The sequence below is a fragment of the Passer montanus genome, unplaced genomic scaffold, assembly GCF_014805655.1.
Source record: "Passer montanus isolate IOZ18808 unplaced genomic scaffold, ASM1480565v1 scaffold60, whole genome shotgun sequence".
NCBI lineage: Eukaryota > Metazoa > Chordata > Aves > Passeriformes > Passeridae > Passer > Passer montanus.
In genome coordinates this window covers 3593057-3609463 of record NW_024371038.1, presented here as the reverse complement: position 1 = coordinate 3609463, position 16407 = coordinate 3593057, and the positions used below count along the sequence as shown (strand labels likewise).

The 16407-nt window shown below is 49.2% G+C and overlaps 1 protein-coding gene across 1 annotated transcript; it reads left to right on the top strand.

Annotated features, from left to right (window-relative positions):
• Positions 1-524: 524 nt before the first annotated feature.
• On the top strand, positions 525-13116 carry GFI1 (growth factor independent 1 transcriptional repressor). Its single transcript, XM_039727225.1, has 7 exons — positions 525-644; positions 2162-2392; positions 2627-2836; positions 7469-7884; positions 7973-8110; positions 9710-9875; positions 11902-13116. Exons 2-7 carry the CDS (start codon positions 2278-2280, stop codon positions 12078-12080), a joined length of 1224 nt encoding a protein of 407 aa, XP_039583159.1. The 5' UTR covers positions 525-644; positions 2162-2277; the 3' UTR covers positions 12081-13116.
• The last annotated feature ends 3291 nt before the right edge of the window (positions 13117-16407 follow it).

The following is a 16407-nucleotide window of genomic DNA, read 5'->3' as shown; positions in this document are numbered from 1 at the left end:
AACAACGCCATGCCCGGCCCGATGGCGGCGGGAGGTGTGTCCCCCACTGCCGGGCCAAGGGCAGGGGATGCAGCGCGGAGCGGGCAGGGCGAGCGCCGGCTGCCCCAGCCCCTGCCCTCTGCCCGCCCGAATCAATCTGTGTTTTGAATCTGTGACTTGTTCTCGTTGCGGAAGTCGAAGGGGATCCAAGAATAGTTCAGATAGATCTGTGTAATTTCTAGAGCAGAACCCCGAGAGAAACGAAACGCCCGATTCCAAAATGACACTTCGATGTCACTTCAGCGAGCTCTGTGAGGTGGAATACGGTAAGACGTTTTCATTTAAGGAAAAATGAGAGAGAAACAGAGGCGGGGGAACACTACTGATTTGTGAGGCTTTGGCGCTTTTGGTAACTTTTTTTTTTCTTTTTTTTTTTTTTTTTTTTTTTTTTTTTTGCAGAAGCTCCTAACTAACGCTCAGGAAGTGGAATTTGTGGTTTAGGGGGCCGAGCTCTGAAGGAGTTGAGAGAGACAGAAAAGTTAAAAAAAAAAGCCAACTCAAGCACCATTGCTCCTTAAAGGGAGACTAAATTTAAAGTCACACAAATTAGCAGGCTGCCGCGCATACCCCGTCCGCAGCCCAGCTCTCTTCGGCCCTCCAAATGGGTAAGCGTTCTCGCTTCTCTCGCCTCGCGTGGGCAGCTGCCGGCGGGCGGGCTGGGGCGGCAGCGACCCTTCTCCTCTCGGCTGGGACCCCGCGCCGCTCCTCAGCCGCCCGGCCCGGCGCCAGCCCCGCGCCCCCGCAGGGACGGCCGCCGGGACCCGGGGCGAGCGGCGGCCAGGTGAGCTGCGGGACTCGCCTTCCCACGGGCCCGGCACCTGCCTGGCCAGCTCCGGCCTTGGGAAGCCGGCGGCGCCTCCGCGGCGTGACTTTTGGAGGGAAACGCGCAGCAGAAGAGGCGCCGCGCCCAGAGCCCCCGGCGGCTGCGGCAGCCCTCGCTGTCGGGGCGCGGGTGGGTAATGCGTTATCGGGCCGCTTTGATTTCTCTGCCCCCACCGTGCGGGTCCGCTGGTGCCAGCCCCTGCTCAAGGATGAACGCAGGCACAGGTGGGTCCGGGCAGCAACGCTCCCACCCAGCTCCGTGCCGGGGGGCGGCGCCTCCCCGGCAGCGCTGATCAGCCCTGCCCCTGCCGGGCGCGGACGGGCCGGAGCTGTGTCGCACAGCCAGTGCCGCCACCTGCGGAGCAGTTCCTGGGCCCCAGCTGGTGCGCTGGGGCTCTTCCCTCTCTTCCCCGTTTGCAATCCTCCGAAGTCCCCCAACCCCCCAAACGAACGTGGATTAAACTCGCAAAGTCAAGTGTAAAGGCAGAGGCGGCCCGGTGCTGGATGGGCTCGAATGAACCTCTCCGGCCTTCCCCCGAAGAGTAGGCTCGGGGTAGTTTTGTTTCACTCGGTCTCCCCGACTCCCGTAGGAGATTTCCCACCTTGTCTCCTTTTCCCGCCCCGGCTTTCGGTACTCGCAGCTGCAAGGTGGCGCGGCGCCGACAGCTGCGGGCTGGAGGAGAGATTCCGTTTTGTTCGTTTTCGTGTTATCGTGGTTCGCGCGGGATGGGTGAATCAGTCCCTCCGACAGCAACAGCCTCTCAGGCGCCAGGTTTAGGCTGTCGGGTTTGTAACGACTCCCCCTCCCATCCCGGTAACAACCCCGCGCCGGCCAGCCCGTCCAGGGTGGTGGGGCGCGATAAGCTTTTCGGAGGGGAGCTTTCTTGGCGCCGCTTCTGCCGTGGCTGCCGGCGCAGGGGCAAACACGGAGGCGCGGTGTGCCCACTTGGAGGGATGGGATAACACCCGACCGCACCCTCTAGCTCCCTCAGCCCCCGCTTGTCCGAAGAACGGGGCCCAGCTGCTGTTATTGCCTGCTCCCCGCAATCCGGCAGCGGCTGTCGGAGCGTGGCCGGGGCGGCCCCAAGGCCACGGTGGGAGGGAGGGGGGTAAAAGGCGTTGGCTGGGGGAGGTTGGAAGCTGAGTTATCTGCACTCCTGGAAGAGGGGGCGAGGCGAGCGGGCCGGGGGCGGTGGCCGGAGCCACCTGCGCGCCGCCACCTGGCGCGCCGCCCCTGGCGAGCGGCCCCTCCTGGCCGGCGCCCCCGGCCCTCACCGGCGGGCGCGGCGCCTTTCCGCAGGTCGCCTCCCCGCCGCCGCCCCGCAGGAGATTCGGGGGTGACGCTCACCGCCGCCGCCGCTGTGCCCCGCGCTTAGAGAGGGAGTGCGGCCGTGCCGGCCCTGACAGCACCCCACCATGCCGAGGTCTTTCCTAGTGAAGAGCAAGAAAGCGCACAGCTACCACCAGCCTCGTTCCGCTGACGAGGACTACAGCCTGCGGCTGGAGACGGTGCTAGCCCAGATCTGTGCAGGTAGGAGTCCCTCCGTCGCATCCTCACTCGGAGACTGCCCACCTGCCCGACATCACCTCGGTGCTCGCGGCACCGGGCAGTCGCTCTGAAGCCCCTGCGGGACGCCGGAGGGGCTGATGCGGGCTTGGAGAGAGTCGGGCATCAAACCTCGGCGGGAGCGGGCCGCCGCGGGAGGTGGCTGGCTCCGACTGCGGACCCACACTGAGGAGTTCCCTCTTCTCCTTTGCCCTGCAGACCCCTGCAAGATCCCCGAGGACACGGAGCTGTGCCGCACCGCCCTGCCCGATCCGGAGCCTTCCCGGGGGCGTTTTTCCCCGGAATCCCACCTTACCGAGGCTGCCGATGGCACCTCCGAGTCAGCGCCCAGCTGCGAGGGCAGTGTCTGTGACAGAGTGTCCGAGTTCGAGGACTTCTGGAGACCTCCCTCGCCCTCCGTCTCGCCAGGTAGGACCGGGGCGAGCAGCGCACACCGGGGGTCCGGCTGCACGTCCGTGCCCGTGCCGTGGGGCAGCGGACCATGCATCTCATGGCTACGCACCACCACCACAAACGAGTATAAGGGACAGATTTGCCTGTTCCTTTTAAAAATTATCATTATTTTTCCCCCAGATTTGTCAGAATCTGTTCCTTCCACTCGTTTTCGGGTTCCCTCTTTCGGGTTGCTTTTCCAGCCCGTATTGTGCTGCTGAGGGAGTAGCAGGTGACAGGCTACAGCAGGAAAGTTGTCATGACATGGAGTGCTATTTTTTGCTTTGTGATTACTTGTTAGACGCAAGCCAGGTTATGTTTAAAAGGTTCCAGCATTCTCCTACAGGTCGTGCCTACACAGAATTTTTCAGTCTTTTTAGACAGTACACGCAATTTATATACCCGCAGTAAACAGAGTTGATTTTGTGTTTTGTACAATCCGCTAGACATTTTCCTAACGCTCTTTCTTTTGCTATTTGGTTGGGGGGGGGGGTTGTTTTGTTTGTGTGCTTTTGGTTTTATTTCTTTGTATTTTTGTTTGGTTTGGTTTTTTAAACGTCTGTTTATTTTTCTTTTCTAAAAACACATTTGTAAAAACCAGAGGGGGAAAAAAGCCAATGATGGTCAGATTTAAACACCCCAAATCCAGGAAACTCACACTTATGGCTGCAGTGCCTGTCTCTAGCTCCCTTGTCCTGCCTTTGATGTGGCTGGAGCAATGGAAGACGTTGTCCCCAGCGTGGCATAAATACTTATCTCGTTTAAAAATACAATTATGTCATTTTAGAACAAAAATATGTATGTATATATATAAAACCATTTTTATTGCCTCGATTAGAAAGAGACAGCTGGACAAAGGACAGTTTTTGTTTTGATGAAGGAAAAATTGTGTCAGCTTTACCGACTGACAGCAGACGCCAGCAAAAAAATACTTAGTCCCGGTTTGCCACCTTTTCCCACTTCGTCTTTACAGTGTCCATGCATATGAATGGCTAATTGTAATGAAGTGGATTTGCATTTTTAAAGCCTCATCTTCCTTCAAGAGTCCTAAGCTCCTTTAAGGGGACATTCAAAATGCTGCCCAGCATCAGCCACTTTCAGTGGCTGCACAGGACACTTTCAGTCTGGGCAAATGACACACCAGACCAAATGCAGCATTGCTGCATTACTCTTCTGGTAATATTTCTGCACAGACTGTAGCAATGTGTGTAATTTTTCTTCTAACGAATTTTTCCTGCTCCTCCTTTCCCAAATAACTACAATTTCTGCACAGGAAAGAGATCATTTTCACGGGGCGTCAAAAAGATAGATGTAAAATAGAGCAGGTATTTTATCAGGTCTGCTCTGCCTTTTCCTCCTTCCCTCTCATTTCTTCCCTCACTGTGGGATTCATTAGCTTCTGGCCAGCTATCAGGCTGTCCAGGGAAGATAACTTTACAAAATGAGGATGATGTCCCCAGATCAAGATTCTTCAGGGTGGGGTGGGCAGCCCTGGAGCTGTCTGATCCCATTCACAGGAGGTCCGGGAAGGTATAGGACTCCAAGTATGTAAAGGCTTTATGAAATGAATCTCAGTGCATTGAGAGAGGTGCTGTTATATTAATGATGAAGGCAGTGGCAACAGGATTAGATAGTTGGGCTTCCTCCCACAGCTCACCTTCTCCAGCCCCTCTGCCTTCCAGCTGCTTTGTTAGATTCAGTGTGAAGCCAGAATTTGTGTATAGGTCACTTCTGCAAGATGCAGTGGTGAGAGACTGTTTTCCTACAATTGTGTTTGGATGGGGCACAATTTTTGTGCTTTGCCAGGCAGAGCAGATGAGAAATAATGGTTCTCAATCATGCTGAAGGTGTGTGGTGAGTAGTACTACCACTCCTATATCTCTAGAAGTGAACACAGGTGCAGGATGCACTTCAATATGCAGAGAAAGCTGTATTTATTTCACTTTTGTCTTTGAGTGCTGTGCTGCTGATGGAAGCAGTCATACAACATACAGACATAATACATGTTCGCTCCATCCGTGCAAATCACTTTATTTAACCTCACTTTCTACATGTGTCTAATCACATGGATGTGCATGGAAGGTGCATGGGAGCTCAGTGCAGCAGTATTAGCAGCTCCTGATGAGCCTGTTGATGCTGCAGTAGAGAGACTTTTCCTGGGTATAATGGAGTTGTGCAGAAAATGTGGTGTTTTGTGTAAGAGGATGCTCCAATCTTTCTTTGTTATGCATATCAATCTTTTCCCAACCATTTAAGGTTGAGTTTGTCTTGCCTTCAAAAACAAGCACTGATTTTTTTTTCCTCCCAGAAACAGTCTCTATAACGGCTGCACAGAATTTCTAGGAAAAGGAGGGAGAATATTTCTCGGTGTCTCTGCTCCCCACTAGATGCTGTGGAGAAGAGGCACATGCAGAAATGCCCTGCAGTGTGGGAGAGCAGAGTTTGGAGGTTGCATTGCCACTGGGCTTGGATAGCTTGAGTATCCTGGGAGGAAATACCCTGCATTTGTGCTTGAGAGGGCTCCAAAGCATGTGAGGTGATGGAAGGAACATTGCACGCAAACTGATCTGTGGTGCAATGTTCACTGTATACTGTATTGCCAATTCCAAGGGCTCAAAAATCAGGTCAGCCTTCCCTCTCACTCAATGAGCTGGCTCAGAAATCAAGATTGTAAGTAATACCTTATGGATATTCAGTTCTAGTGTTGAAATATTGAGGGTTTATGTTTTCATGCTTTTCTTACAGTTTGAGCTACAAGTTGACGTTAAAAGGAAAAAATAAAGTTATAGCAAGAACAAATAAAGACAAAACTGAGGACTTGATGAAATCATGTCATTTCAAGAGCTGGGACTTTAAGATAGGTTTGAATTTTGTGATAAAATCGTGAGAGATGGCAACACTGAAACTGGTTGCAAAGACACAAGCTAGATGATGCGATGCTGACCACAACTTTGCAGTCAGTGCAGAACAGGAAAAATCATGCTGAGCACCATGTCAGCTAATTTGATTTTGTCTCTTCAAATGTCCCAGCTGGTATGTGTGCATATATTTTCAACCAAAAGATTGCTAATTTCAATGGAAGAATTTGAGACCGTTAACATCTGAAATTATGTAAAAGATAGGAAAAAGTCAAGTCATTCAAAGCTCAATTTTAACCTAATTTCCTACTGCCTTCTGTAACCCTTCAGTGACAACTTGCCTATTGAAATGGATAGCCTAACACATTGTGCCTTCTTTGCCTAGTCCACCCCCATTTATCTTGGTTTGCCAAAGGCTGAAAAAGCCAGTGGGAGCTGACATGAGTAAGAGATCCATTGTGGGTGGACAAGTTTCTGGTTAAAGGAGGTTACTCTGGAAGCCCAAGTTATAAGGGAAGGCAATATCTCTGTGAAGGCATCAGCATTTCAGTAGTTAATTGATTCATTTTTTCCTTGGCTCACTAAAACTGTTGTCCAGTGGAGACATTTGATTCTCCAAGTGTTGCTGCTTGTTATGATGACGAGTGAAAGCAGTGTACCTCAGGCATTAATCAGCATCTCCAGCAGGCACTGTTGGGGTCTGGTGCCCTCATGTTCCATCCCAGTTGTGCTTTCCTCCATGTGACACTCCTTGAGCAGTTGTGCCTTTAGATACTCCTCTCAAAGTCTGTGTTCCTGCCATTGTATCAGACTCTGCTGCGGGCCCCCAGGTGTGATTCATGTGCCCACTGCATTGGTCAGATGCCACTGCTGAAGGCAAGCCTCTTAGAGTCTGCTGAAGCCATTTGAGCTTGCCCTGGTGGAAATTTGCTTTGATTACCACTGCTAGGAAAATGGGTTTGTGTCTTCAGGTTTTCATGTGGCCCATCCCAATGATTTTACAAAGCTCAGTATTTTGGGCAGACTCAATTTCTTTATATGGAGAACCTCAGAGCAATCTGAAACAACCATGATTTTCTTTCAGATGAGAAGTAATTTTTTTTTTTCTGAAAAAGTGAAGCATAACATGCAAGCACCTCAGAAGCTGTTACTTATTTAAGTTATGCTGTAGTATAGTTATGGTCACTTGCGGCATGAAGTTGAGAGACTAGATTTGGGCATTAAATTGTTCAACAAGGTTTTTAAATTTTGTTGACCAGGTAAATCTCAGCACATTTGCTCTGTCTGGCACCTCTGTAATGTTATATTTGCACACATATATATGTGTGTGTGTGTGTGATCTCTATCAGAGCTTAAACATGTGGACTGTCAGCTTTGATGTCCATCTTGGGATATGGTAGATACATATTTCCAAGAAGCTGCAGATAAAACTATAGGAAGTTGCAGACTGAGTTGTTCAGATTCTTGCTAGTCTGATCAGTGTGTACACATGAGTTATCCAGAGATGGAGGTAGACAAAATTGGTGTTGGCTTTAAATAATTTGGCTGGGACTTTGGGTAAGTAGGTAGTACTGAACACTGAGGTCCTAATATGCAATATAAAATAACCTCCTGTTGAGATGAAAGGGCAGCCTCAAAGTGCAGTACAGGGGTCAGGCTCTGGACATAAGCCTAGGTGCTGAGGCTGTTCTGCCTCATTATCGTGTGGATTGTGAAGCACACCAATTCCCATGCCCTTGTGTTTCCACAGCCTCGGAGAGATCTGTGTGTCCATCCCTAGATGAAGCACCCCCTTTCTCAGTGCCCTTCAAGCCGTACATGTGGAACAGCCTGGGTGGCTCCGAGCTCAGGCACCTTGTGCAAAGCTACAGGCCCTGCCCGACGCTGGAGCGGACCTCAGCCCTGGGGCTCTTCTGCGACCGAGGCTCGGAGCCCGCCCTCTATGGCGCCGAGTGTAGCTCCTCCCTGGGACTGTATGGTGACTTCAGCTCCCCGGGCCCGGGGCTGTTTGAGCGGCCGCCAACAGCAGCTCCTGGACTCTATGCTGAAACGCAGCCTGGCCTGCAGCAGGAGAAGGGGCCAGGTGGCATCAAAGTGGAGTCTGACCTCTTGTGCCGCCCACTGCTCATCAGCACTGGCTCTTACAAGTGTGTCAAGTGCAGCAAGGTAGGGATCCCTTTCTCCCACACTGGATATGGCTCCCTCCCAGCCCTTCTCCCTGGCAAACTTAACACTGTGTACTCTATTTCCTCAGGTCTTCTCCACACCGCATGGCCTTGAGGTACACGTGCGCCGCTCACACAGCGGCACGAGGCCCTTTGCCTGTGACATGTGTGGCAAGACCTTCGGCCATGCAGTCAGCCTGGAGCAGCACAAGGCCGTGCACTCACAGGTGAGAGCAGGCAGGCTGCCAGCATGGGAGCAAGGGGCCTTGCTGGGGAGCAAGGCCAGCTGCTCTGTTCTGCTGGCTGGGGAAGCCACGAAGGCAAATACAGGGCAAGGAGGTAGGGACCTATACTGAGGAGGGGGAGAGAATGTGGGAGAGCGGTAGTGGGCAGTTGTAGGTGAAGAATATGGTGACAATCAGAGGAAAGGGTGGCCAGTTAGTGTGCAAAAGAGCTATGAGGTAATTAAAGAACACAGGCTTTGTTTCCATTCTTCAGACCTCACATGCGTCGTCTGTATTAAGCAATGGGCACTTCTGGCACTCAAGAAGTAACAGAAAATAATAAATGTTCACTCTCAGAGCTGGAAATTGTAATGCAGATGTTGGCTTTTTTTAACAGCTAAAGCAACTCAGTGTGCTTTCTTCTGATGCAGCACTCCTCATTCTTTCTCCTCCCTCCCACAAAGCAGTGAGTCTTCCCTTGTTTGTAGTCATTTTTGTCAGTGCAGGGAACATCTGAACGACCATTCAGGTACAGAGCACTGACTTCACCCGTCTCGACACACTGAGTCACACACCAAAAGAATATGGTGGTTAATTTTGGTAGGAGGACTTGTAACATTTTCCACCTGCTGATACGATGCCATATTTCCCCTTCCCCACCCACCTGACCTGGCAAATCTTCCTTCTTCAGATTGACTTTTGGAGGATAGAGTTACAGCGATGTTTTTTTACTCTTTATAATTTTGTGAGTGTGCAACCAGCAGAGCACACAATGAAGGGAGATAGCTCATTATCCATGAAACAATGGTGAAAAGAGCAGCACTGCATAATGTGTCCATGGTGGGGACAGCATTTTGGGGAGAATGCATTAAAAGCCAAATAAATAAGGTGATTCCGTGAAAGCATAGAAGGAAGCAAAGAAGGAAGAGGAAGGTGCAATGGGGAGTTAAGGGATGGAAAGAAGAGATGACGTGTGGTATAAGAGACTGATGGAGAGGAGTGCGTGAGGGAGAGGTGAGAGACAGTAAGGTCTTAATGCACTTGGTTTTATATGTTGAAGTAGTAAGCTGAAAAGCTGTTTGTCCCAAGTGCTCTACATACCTTCCACTTGAATTTTAACACAACTAAAAAAAGCAGTTAGTTGTTACCATGCCAGAACTCAGTCTACCAGAGGGATTTCCCAAGAGACCCAAGCAGCCCTTGGCACCCACTTTCCTGTGTACAGTGGAGAGGTGGCCTCTGAACAGTGCTGCAGCTGTTGGGTTTCCCAGTACAGTGATTGTGTCTCAGGCCTCTGACAAAGTGTGTTGGCAGACTCTGCCCAGTCCATTGGGGTTGCTCCCACCTGGCCATTCCTGTCTGCAGGAAGAGCTGTTCAACTAAATTTTAGTAATGCACAGTGCTAGGAGAGGATGTATTATCTTTTTTATCATGTGGTGCTGCTATCAAGCCATTGTTACCATCTGTGTTGGCCAGTCCAGCTCCCTGGGGAAGTGCAAGTTCTTGCTAAGGCAGAAGGGGCAACACTCATGTGCTGTTGGGCAGTTTTTTGCTGATGGGATCATTGGTGTGATGTGTGTGTCTGGGCTCATCTCTCTGCAGGAACGCAGCTTTGATTGTAAGATTTGCGGCAAGAGTTTTAAGAGATCTTCTACTCTGTCCACCCACCTGCTCATCCACTCAGACACCCGACCCTATCCGTGCCAGTACTGTGGGAAGCGGTTCCACCAGAAATCTGACATGAAGAAACACACCTTCATTCACACAGGTCAGCCCTGCAACTGCTAGGGTCAGCCCCAACATGAGGGCAGGTCTCAGAGGTTTCTCTGCAGTCCATTCCTCCTCGGCTGGGACAGCACAAACACCTCCCTATGCTTCTCACTGTCCTGCTGCTGTTCATGTTATCTGAGCTGTACCTGGGCAAAGGAGGGTGATCTGGAGGAGCTTTAATGGACAGCAGCTGCAAAATAACCTACAAAAATCCTCGCAATCCAATCAGTGTTCCCTTAATAGGATCCACCAATGTTTATTCACAGGGCTTTTGTGTAAGATGATTTGTAGAGTATTGTATTCGTGTGGCCTTGATTTACAGCTGAGGTCCCGGGAAAATGACAGGTGAATTTGATTACAGCATTGCTTTTTGCAGGATCTACCAATTTACAATAGGAACAACAGGAGTCTCCTCCTCTAGATCAAACACTAAACTGGAGGGCCGAGGTCTTAGTCTAAATATTTGTTCAGAGATTGTCTGCACTTCCACCTGGACTTTCTGAGAAATGGCTACAGTTTGATACAGAATAGGAGAGGTGCAGAGTTCTCAAGTTTCACTGTTACTAATAAACATGGAAACTAATATAAAGTGCGGGTGAATCACCAAAGGAAATTGTTTCAAAAGTATCATTCAGTGAGAAGGCAGGATTATCAGAAATCATTAAAATAATATCTTGCTTTTCAGACCTGCACCATTCACTTGAAGTAGAGGGGAATGAATGTGTAAGATATGGAAGAACCCATAGACATGAAATGTCAGTTGTACTGGACAAACATATGGTTCAGATGACCAAAATCCTTTTCCCTGATAGTGGCCGCTAGCAGATATAAAGGGTGAAGCCTAAAAGGGGCAAATATGTAGAGAAATGGCACTATATTTAGCACTTCTTGGCTGTGACTTTTCTAGGTGACAAGCAGTGAGTAATAAATGTTACTTATAAACATTTTTCACTGAGGGCTGCTGGATGAAAATGACCTATTTATGAAGTAATACAAGAAGTATCTCCTTAGTAACTTTTTCAAATTATGCTTGATTAAGTAGAATTTCAGACAAATTCTGAATCAGATTATTTTCTTGTGAGATCAGAAACTGTGCCTGGGCTTTTAAATTGCTAATATAAAAGCAGGTCTTTAACTGAATGAGGGGTTCCTTTCAAATGCACCATATGCTTGTGAAATAAGCCTTCAGCACATTTTGCATTATCTTTTTGATCTTCAAACACCCAAAGAATTTGTTGTTCCCAGCTGAAGCCAGTGGGCTCTGCAGGTGCAAAGCTACTCTGAAAATCCGGCATGGTATTGTGGTTGGGTTCCCTTTTATTTGTTATTTGCTCATAAACAGTAGGAAAATATACATAGATTCTTCTCCCATGGAGTTTTGTCACTGACTCCTCTGTAGAAGTTCCAGAGGCTGTATCTATTCCCATTTACATTATTTGCCTGCAGGAGAACTTCAGGGCTCTGACTGCTAGCATTGCAGTGTGGGGAACAGAGAGAACAGATGTCTGCATGGACCCTGCCCTTCAGATTCACTTAATGGCCCTCATACCTCCCTTGGGGACAGACCCCAGATCACTGGATTTGATTTAACAATTTCTATCTACCTATTCCACCTGCCTTCATGCTGATGGTACAGTAATCAGTGTCAAGCATTCATCACTTTTCCAGGAGTTCCTCATATTTCTAGGACACAAAGCCAGTTTGAACTACACAGAGCCCATGCAGACAAATACACTCACAAGGTGTGGTGTCCTGAGAGCACTCTGTGCTTCAGCCTGCTCTCAGGACTATGCTGGGCTGATGGAGGTGCATCCAAGTCCAGGCCTGCTCAGCTGCAGTAGAGGCTCTCTAATGCTCTGTCTTGGGCTCCCAACTCCACGTCTGTTTGTAAGAATGACTTCTTAGGTAATCATACAAAAATCTCTTTGATAAGCTTTAAGTACTACTGTATATTTGCTGTGGTCCCACATAAGCACTATGCTGCCTCTTTCACAGCCTCTCTCTTTCCCACCTTCTGCTTGCAGGTGAGAAGCCTCATAAGTGCCAGGTGTGTGGAAAAGCCTTTAGTCAAAGCTCCAACCTCATCACCCACAGTCGGAAGCACACAGGCTTCAAGCCCTTTGGCTGTGATCTGTGTGGCAAAGGCTTCCAACGAAAGGTGGATTTACGGAGACACCGGGAGACGCAGCACGGCCTGAAATGAGTCCAAACTACAGTACAGAAAGGGCTACAACACTATGAGAACAGACTCCCTTGGCTTCCCTGCTGGACCCAAGCCCTGTCTTGAACACAGACCCTGGCATTACCTTTCTGAACAGGAGCTCAAACAGGAAAGAAGAGAACAGAGCCATGTGTGGAAGCTCAACCTGAATGACTGTGAAGGGGCAAAGTAAAGGCTGGGGTTTCTCTCCTTCTCTTCCCCTCATTTTTTCTGAAATAACACTGAAATACAAGCCTTTTAGATATAAAGCCTAATACTCCAAAGATGGATAAGCTATCAAATATCTGCAAGCTGGAAAATATTTCTCCCATGGCCATGATGAACCCCTTCAAGTTTTCAGTAGTTTGAATCAGCTGGCAGGAAAACATGGGTACAACAGTGTTTACATGGGGTAATGACAGAGAGCCATCAGCACCTGCCCCAGCTGAGTTCAGTGCTGAACGGGTTCACTCTTGGATGACTTCCTGTCAGGAGAACCTGGAGGAACAGGACTGTGCAGTTTGACATCTTGCTGGTTTTTAACCAAAGGTACCAGCTTGTGTCTGATCCTGCTCTCACTTATTCTAGTGCAAATCAGGAGCTGCATTCACAGTTACAGAGAGGTCCTTTTTATCCTCCCTGAGCCACCTCTCTCTGTGCAAGGCCCGACTGCCAGTATCTTTGAAGCATGGAGGGTTACTTCTTCCTACATCCACTAGGGAGAAGGAAGCTTGTGAAAGACCAGTGGAAAAGCCAAAGCACAGAATTATGCCTTAGAACTAGAAACCAATCCAACAAGTGAACCTGCCTGAGGAGGGCAGGAGCACCAGGGAAGCACAGACTTTCCGTCCAGAACCATTACTGGCTTATGCACTCTGGGCTTGTTCTAATAACTGGAAAATAGCTACTTAATAACATCAGTTGTATATTTGTTTTTGGTTTTTTAATTTTTAAAGGGAAACATTCTGAGGTGGGCAGGACTTACTGTAAAAGTATAATTTACTTAATTTGCCTTAACAACTCTGCATGTACCTCAGTTAAAAAAAAAAAGCTGTTTTTACTTTGTTGACAAGTTTGTAAATGTCCTTATTTAGATTTTATGGAGTGTCTTACATTTCTTGATACATATTTATTAGAACAATGTTTTAAGTTAATAAAGTATCGAGGATGGTCCAGAGTGATTATTATTATGGAACTGCACATTTGTGAATGTCAGCCATTACAACAATATACCACAGTGACTGTCAGGGAATCCAAGGAGGGAATGCAGGCACAAGGGCTGTAGTGATTAAAGAACACAACTGCCATGTTTATTTGTTCAATTCTTACTGATTTCAGATCAACAGTCACACTTTTTAGAACAAGGGTATACCATGGCTTGGACTACCTCTATAAAAGGATTTAGGGGGAAAACCACAGTTTTAAGGCTTTGCTTTGGAAATGTAGACAGCCAGAAGTCCCTGCTTAGCCCAGGAGCAACTTGAATGTCTCCCACAAGATTAAATGTCTGTGCCTGGGAGTTTGCAGGGACACCTGAGCAGCAGGTGCATCATTTATACTTAAGCCTGTTGGGACTCACAATATGGCCTTTTGCCTGCCTGCCTTGTCAGCAGGGCTGGCTCCATCTGGCAGTTGCAGCCCGTACAAAAGAGAAGCAGGCGGATGATGGAGGGGTCCCTTGTCCTTTTCCCAACAGAGCACAGCATGGTAGCCTGGCTTTGTACATGTGCATGCAATCTTGTGTGCCCACACGGATATATACTCATGTTTCCAGCTTTGTACATTTATTCTGGACAAACCCGGCGAGCAGAGTCGCCCTATGCCCTGCTGGGCTGGCCCAGCCCTGAGGCACCCTTCCTGCCCGAGGCCGGGGCACTCACCTGCCATGGCGCCAAGGAAGTCCTCCCTGTTCTTCTGCTTTCTGCCACCCTTGGCAACTTCGGTTGGCTCCCATCAGGGCTGCCCCGGCAGGCTGCGGCCCTGTCCCCTCAGGGCTGCCCCATCAGGCTGTGGCCCTGTCCCCTCGGGGCTGTCCCGGCAGGCTGTGGCCGCTTCCCCTCAGGGCTGTCCCGGCAGGCTGTGGCCGTGTCCCCTCAGGGCTGCCCCGGCAGGCTGCGGCTGTGTCCCCTCAGGGCTCTCAAGGCAGGCTGTGGCCGTGTCCCCTCAGGGCTGCCCCGGCAGGCTGTGGCCGTGTCCCCTCAGGGCCCACCCGCTCGGGCGGAGCTGCGCTCTGCCCCTGGGGTGTCCAGGCCAGCGCCGCGGGCCGAGCTCTCACTGAGCAGAAACGCGGCCACAATCACAGCAACCAGGCTGAAGGGACGTGGCACAGGCATCGCCGGAGGTGCCAGCTGCTCTGAAAACCACATTAGACCCATCATGCTGGATTAGTTAATGCGGAAGGTCAGTGCAGGAGACTCGGTGGTTATGAGGAAGGCCTGTGATGCCCTGGGTCCCACCCAGGCCAGGGGAGGCTCCAAGGCGTGGCTCAGCCAGTGGCACAGGCAGGCTTGGGGCTGCCCCAGGGTGATGCTCCATATTTATTTTACCGGGAAGCTGTTGCTGTGCATGGAGTGAGTGCTGGCCAGTGGTTCTGGGTATGGGTTGGCCAGGGTGCAGCTGTTGTCCCCAGTCCCTCTGGCCTCAGGAGGACCTTTCCTGCCAGCCACAGCCTCCCTCCTTCCTCCCTCTGGGCAGGCCTTGCTCCAGCAGGCCCTGAGCAGGCTCAGTTGTTGGCATTTACCTTTAAAACTACAATAGCAATGTGTGCTTGCCCCCTTGGAGCATTCTGTTTCCAAACAGGGCAACTAGTGTGGTTTGAGTCTAGTGCAGCCCACAGGGTGGGGTGGGTGGCTGGGGAGGCAGCATGGACACAGCACAGGTGGCAAGAATGTTCTTCATGGGAAGAAACCCACAGGTATTTTATTGGTTTAAGTGTGTCTCCTCCCAGAGCATGTTGCAGTTAGTGGTGTCTCGGGGCACAACTGTTGGGCTGCAGCTCAGATACAAACCCCCTGAAATGTTTGTGTGTTACTGCATGGGAGGGTGTTCCCATGTCCCCAGCCCTGCTTGCATGAGTGCCAGTTGCTGGTTTGGGTGAAATGCAGCTACCCATGGAGAAAAGTCATGGGTTTAAGGTGGGGAATTGAAATGAAGAAGAAGAAAAGAAGATTTATCTGGGGAGAATCAGAACAGGCTACTGAGAGGCTGTGGAGCAAGTCTGAAGATTGGAAATATCTCTCTCAATGTTATTACTGTGTGCCATTAAAAATGCATTATGCATATTACATGACCCATTATTCATGAAGCAGGTTCCATACCTTTTGTTTGCCAGAGTAACAGTAGAAAGGGTAAGGAGAGACACTGGAGCACACCTTTGTTTCTTTCTGTAAATTTTTAATGACACCTCTAGCTAACCAGTTGGTGAAGCTCAGTTCCTGCATAAAAGTGGAAAGGCAGAGCTATCTACGGGACAACTAAGCCTTTCAGAAGCTAATTTGAGCTTGTGTTCATCCACACCAACAATGATTAAATTACCTATCAAGTGTGCAGAGCTATCAGGATTCAGGGCATTGAAAAACAAGGTGAATTTATCTGATTGATTTAAAAGACATGGGTGGAACAAGTGGGTTATAAAAATAAAAGGTCTATTCCTTATAGATATTATAGAAGTACTTCTCTGGCAAGCTACATAACTTTTTACTTTGCTTCCAAAAGTTGTTTTGGCTGAACAGAAAACAAATTTATTAGTTGGAATCAAAATGCTTTATCCAAATCTGTTAGCAGGCTGAATTAATTCATGAGGCAGAAACAAAGTGCCTTATTAGGTTCCATCCGTATGCCAGGCAGAGATGTTTAAAATTAAAATATGCAAACATTGTCTGTGTTTTCTATACAGTCAGTTTCCAAAAGCTGATAGTAACACTCAGATTGGATATTGCAACACAAGGTAGAGAGCAGCTCTTCTGGGTCTTGCTCCTTCCTCAAGCAAAATATTTGTTGCAGTTGAGGGGAGGGAGGAAGAGGTTTCTAGAATAAGCCTTGGGTGAAAGATTGCGAGACTCGTGCAATTCTGCTTGCAAGCTGTGCTGCTGTTGCATGTTGACAAAGGTATGCTCCTCAAGCCTCTGCATTTTCCACCTGTAAGAGAAAAAAACCAAACAGGTCAGTTGTATCAAATTCATCTCCAGCATAACCCCAGTTCACATCAGGAATGGATTTTGCCTTTACTCTGTAAGATTTGGGTCTTACTCTAAATAGTGAAACAGAGCTCAGCATACAGCCCTTTGAGGAAATTCTGATTTAGAAAAGCACTGAAATATGCATGTAAGTC

Excerpts from the sequence above, each read along its gene's own strand:
- GFI1 (XM_039727225.1), top strand. The coding sequence starts at position 2,278 with ATGCCGAGGTCTTTCCTAGTGAAGAGCAAGAAAGCGCACAGCTACCAC. Across the intron at positions 2,837-7,468 it reads CTCGCCCTCCGTCTCGCCAG|CCTCGGAGAGATCTGTGTGT; the intron begins GTAGGACCGGGG and ends GTGTTTCCACAG. Across the intron at positions 8,111-9,709 it reads ACAAGGCCGTGCACTCACAG|GAACGCAGCTTTGATTGTAA; the intron begins GTGAGAGCAGGC and ends ATCTCTCTGCAG.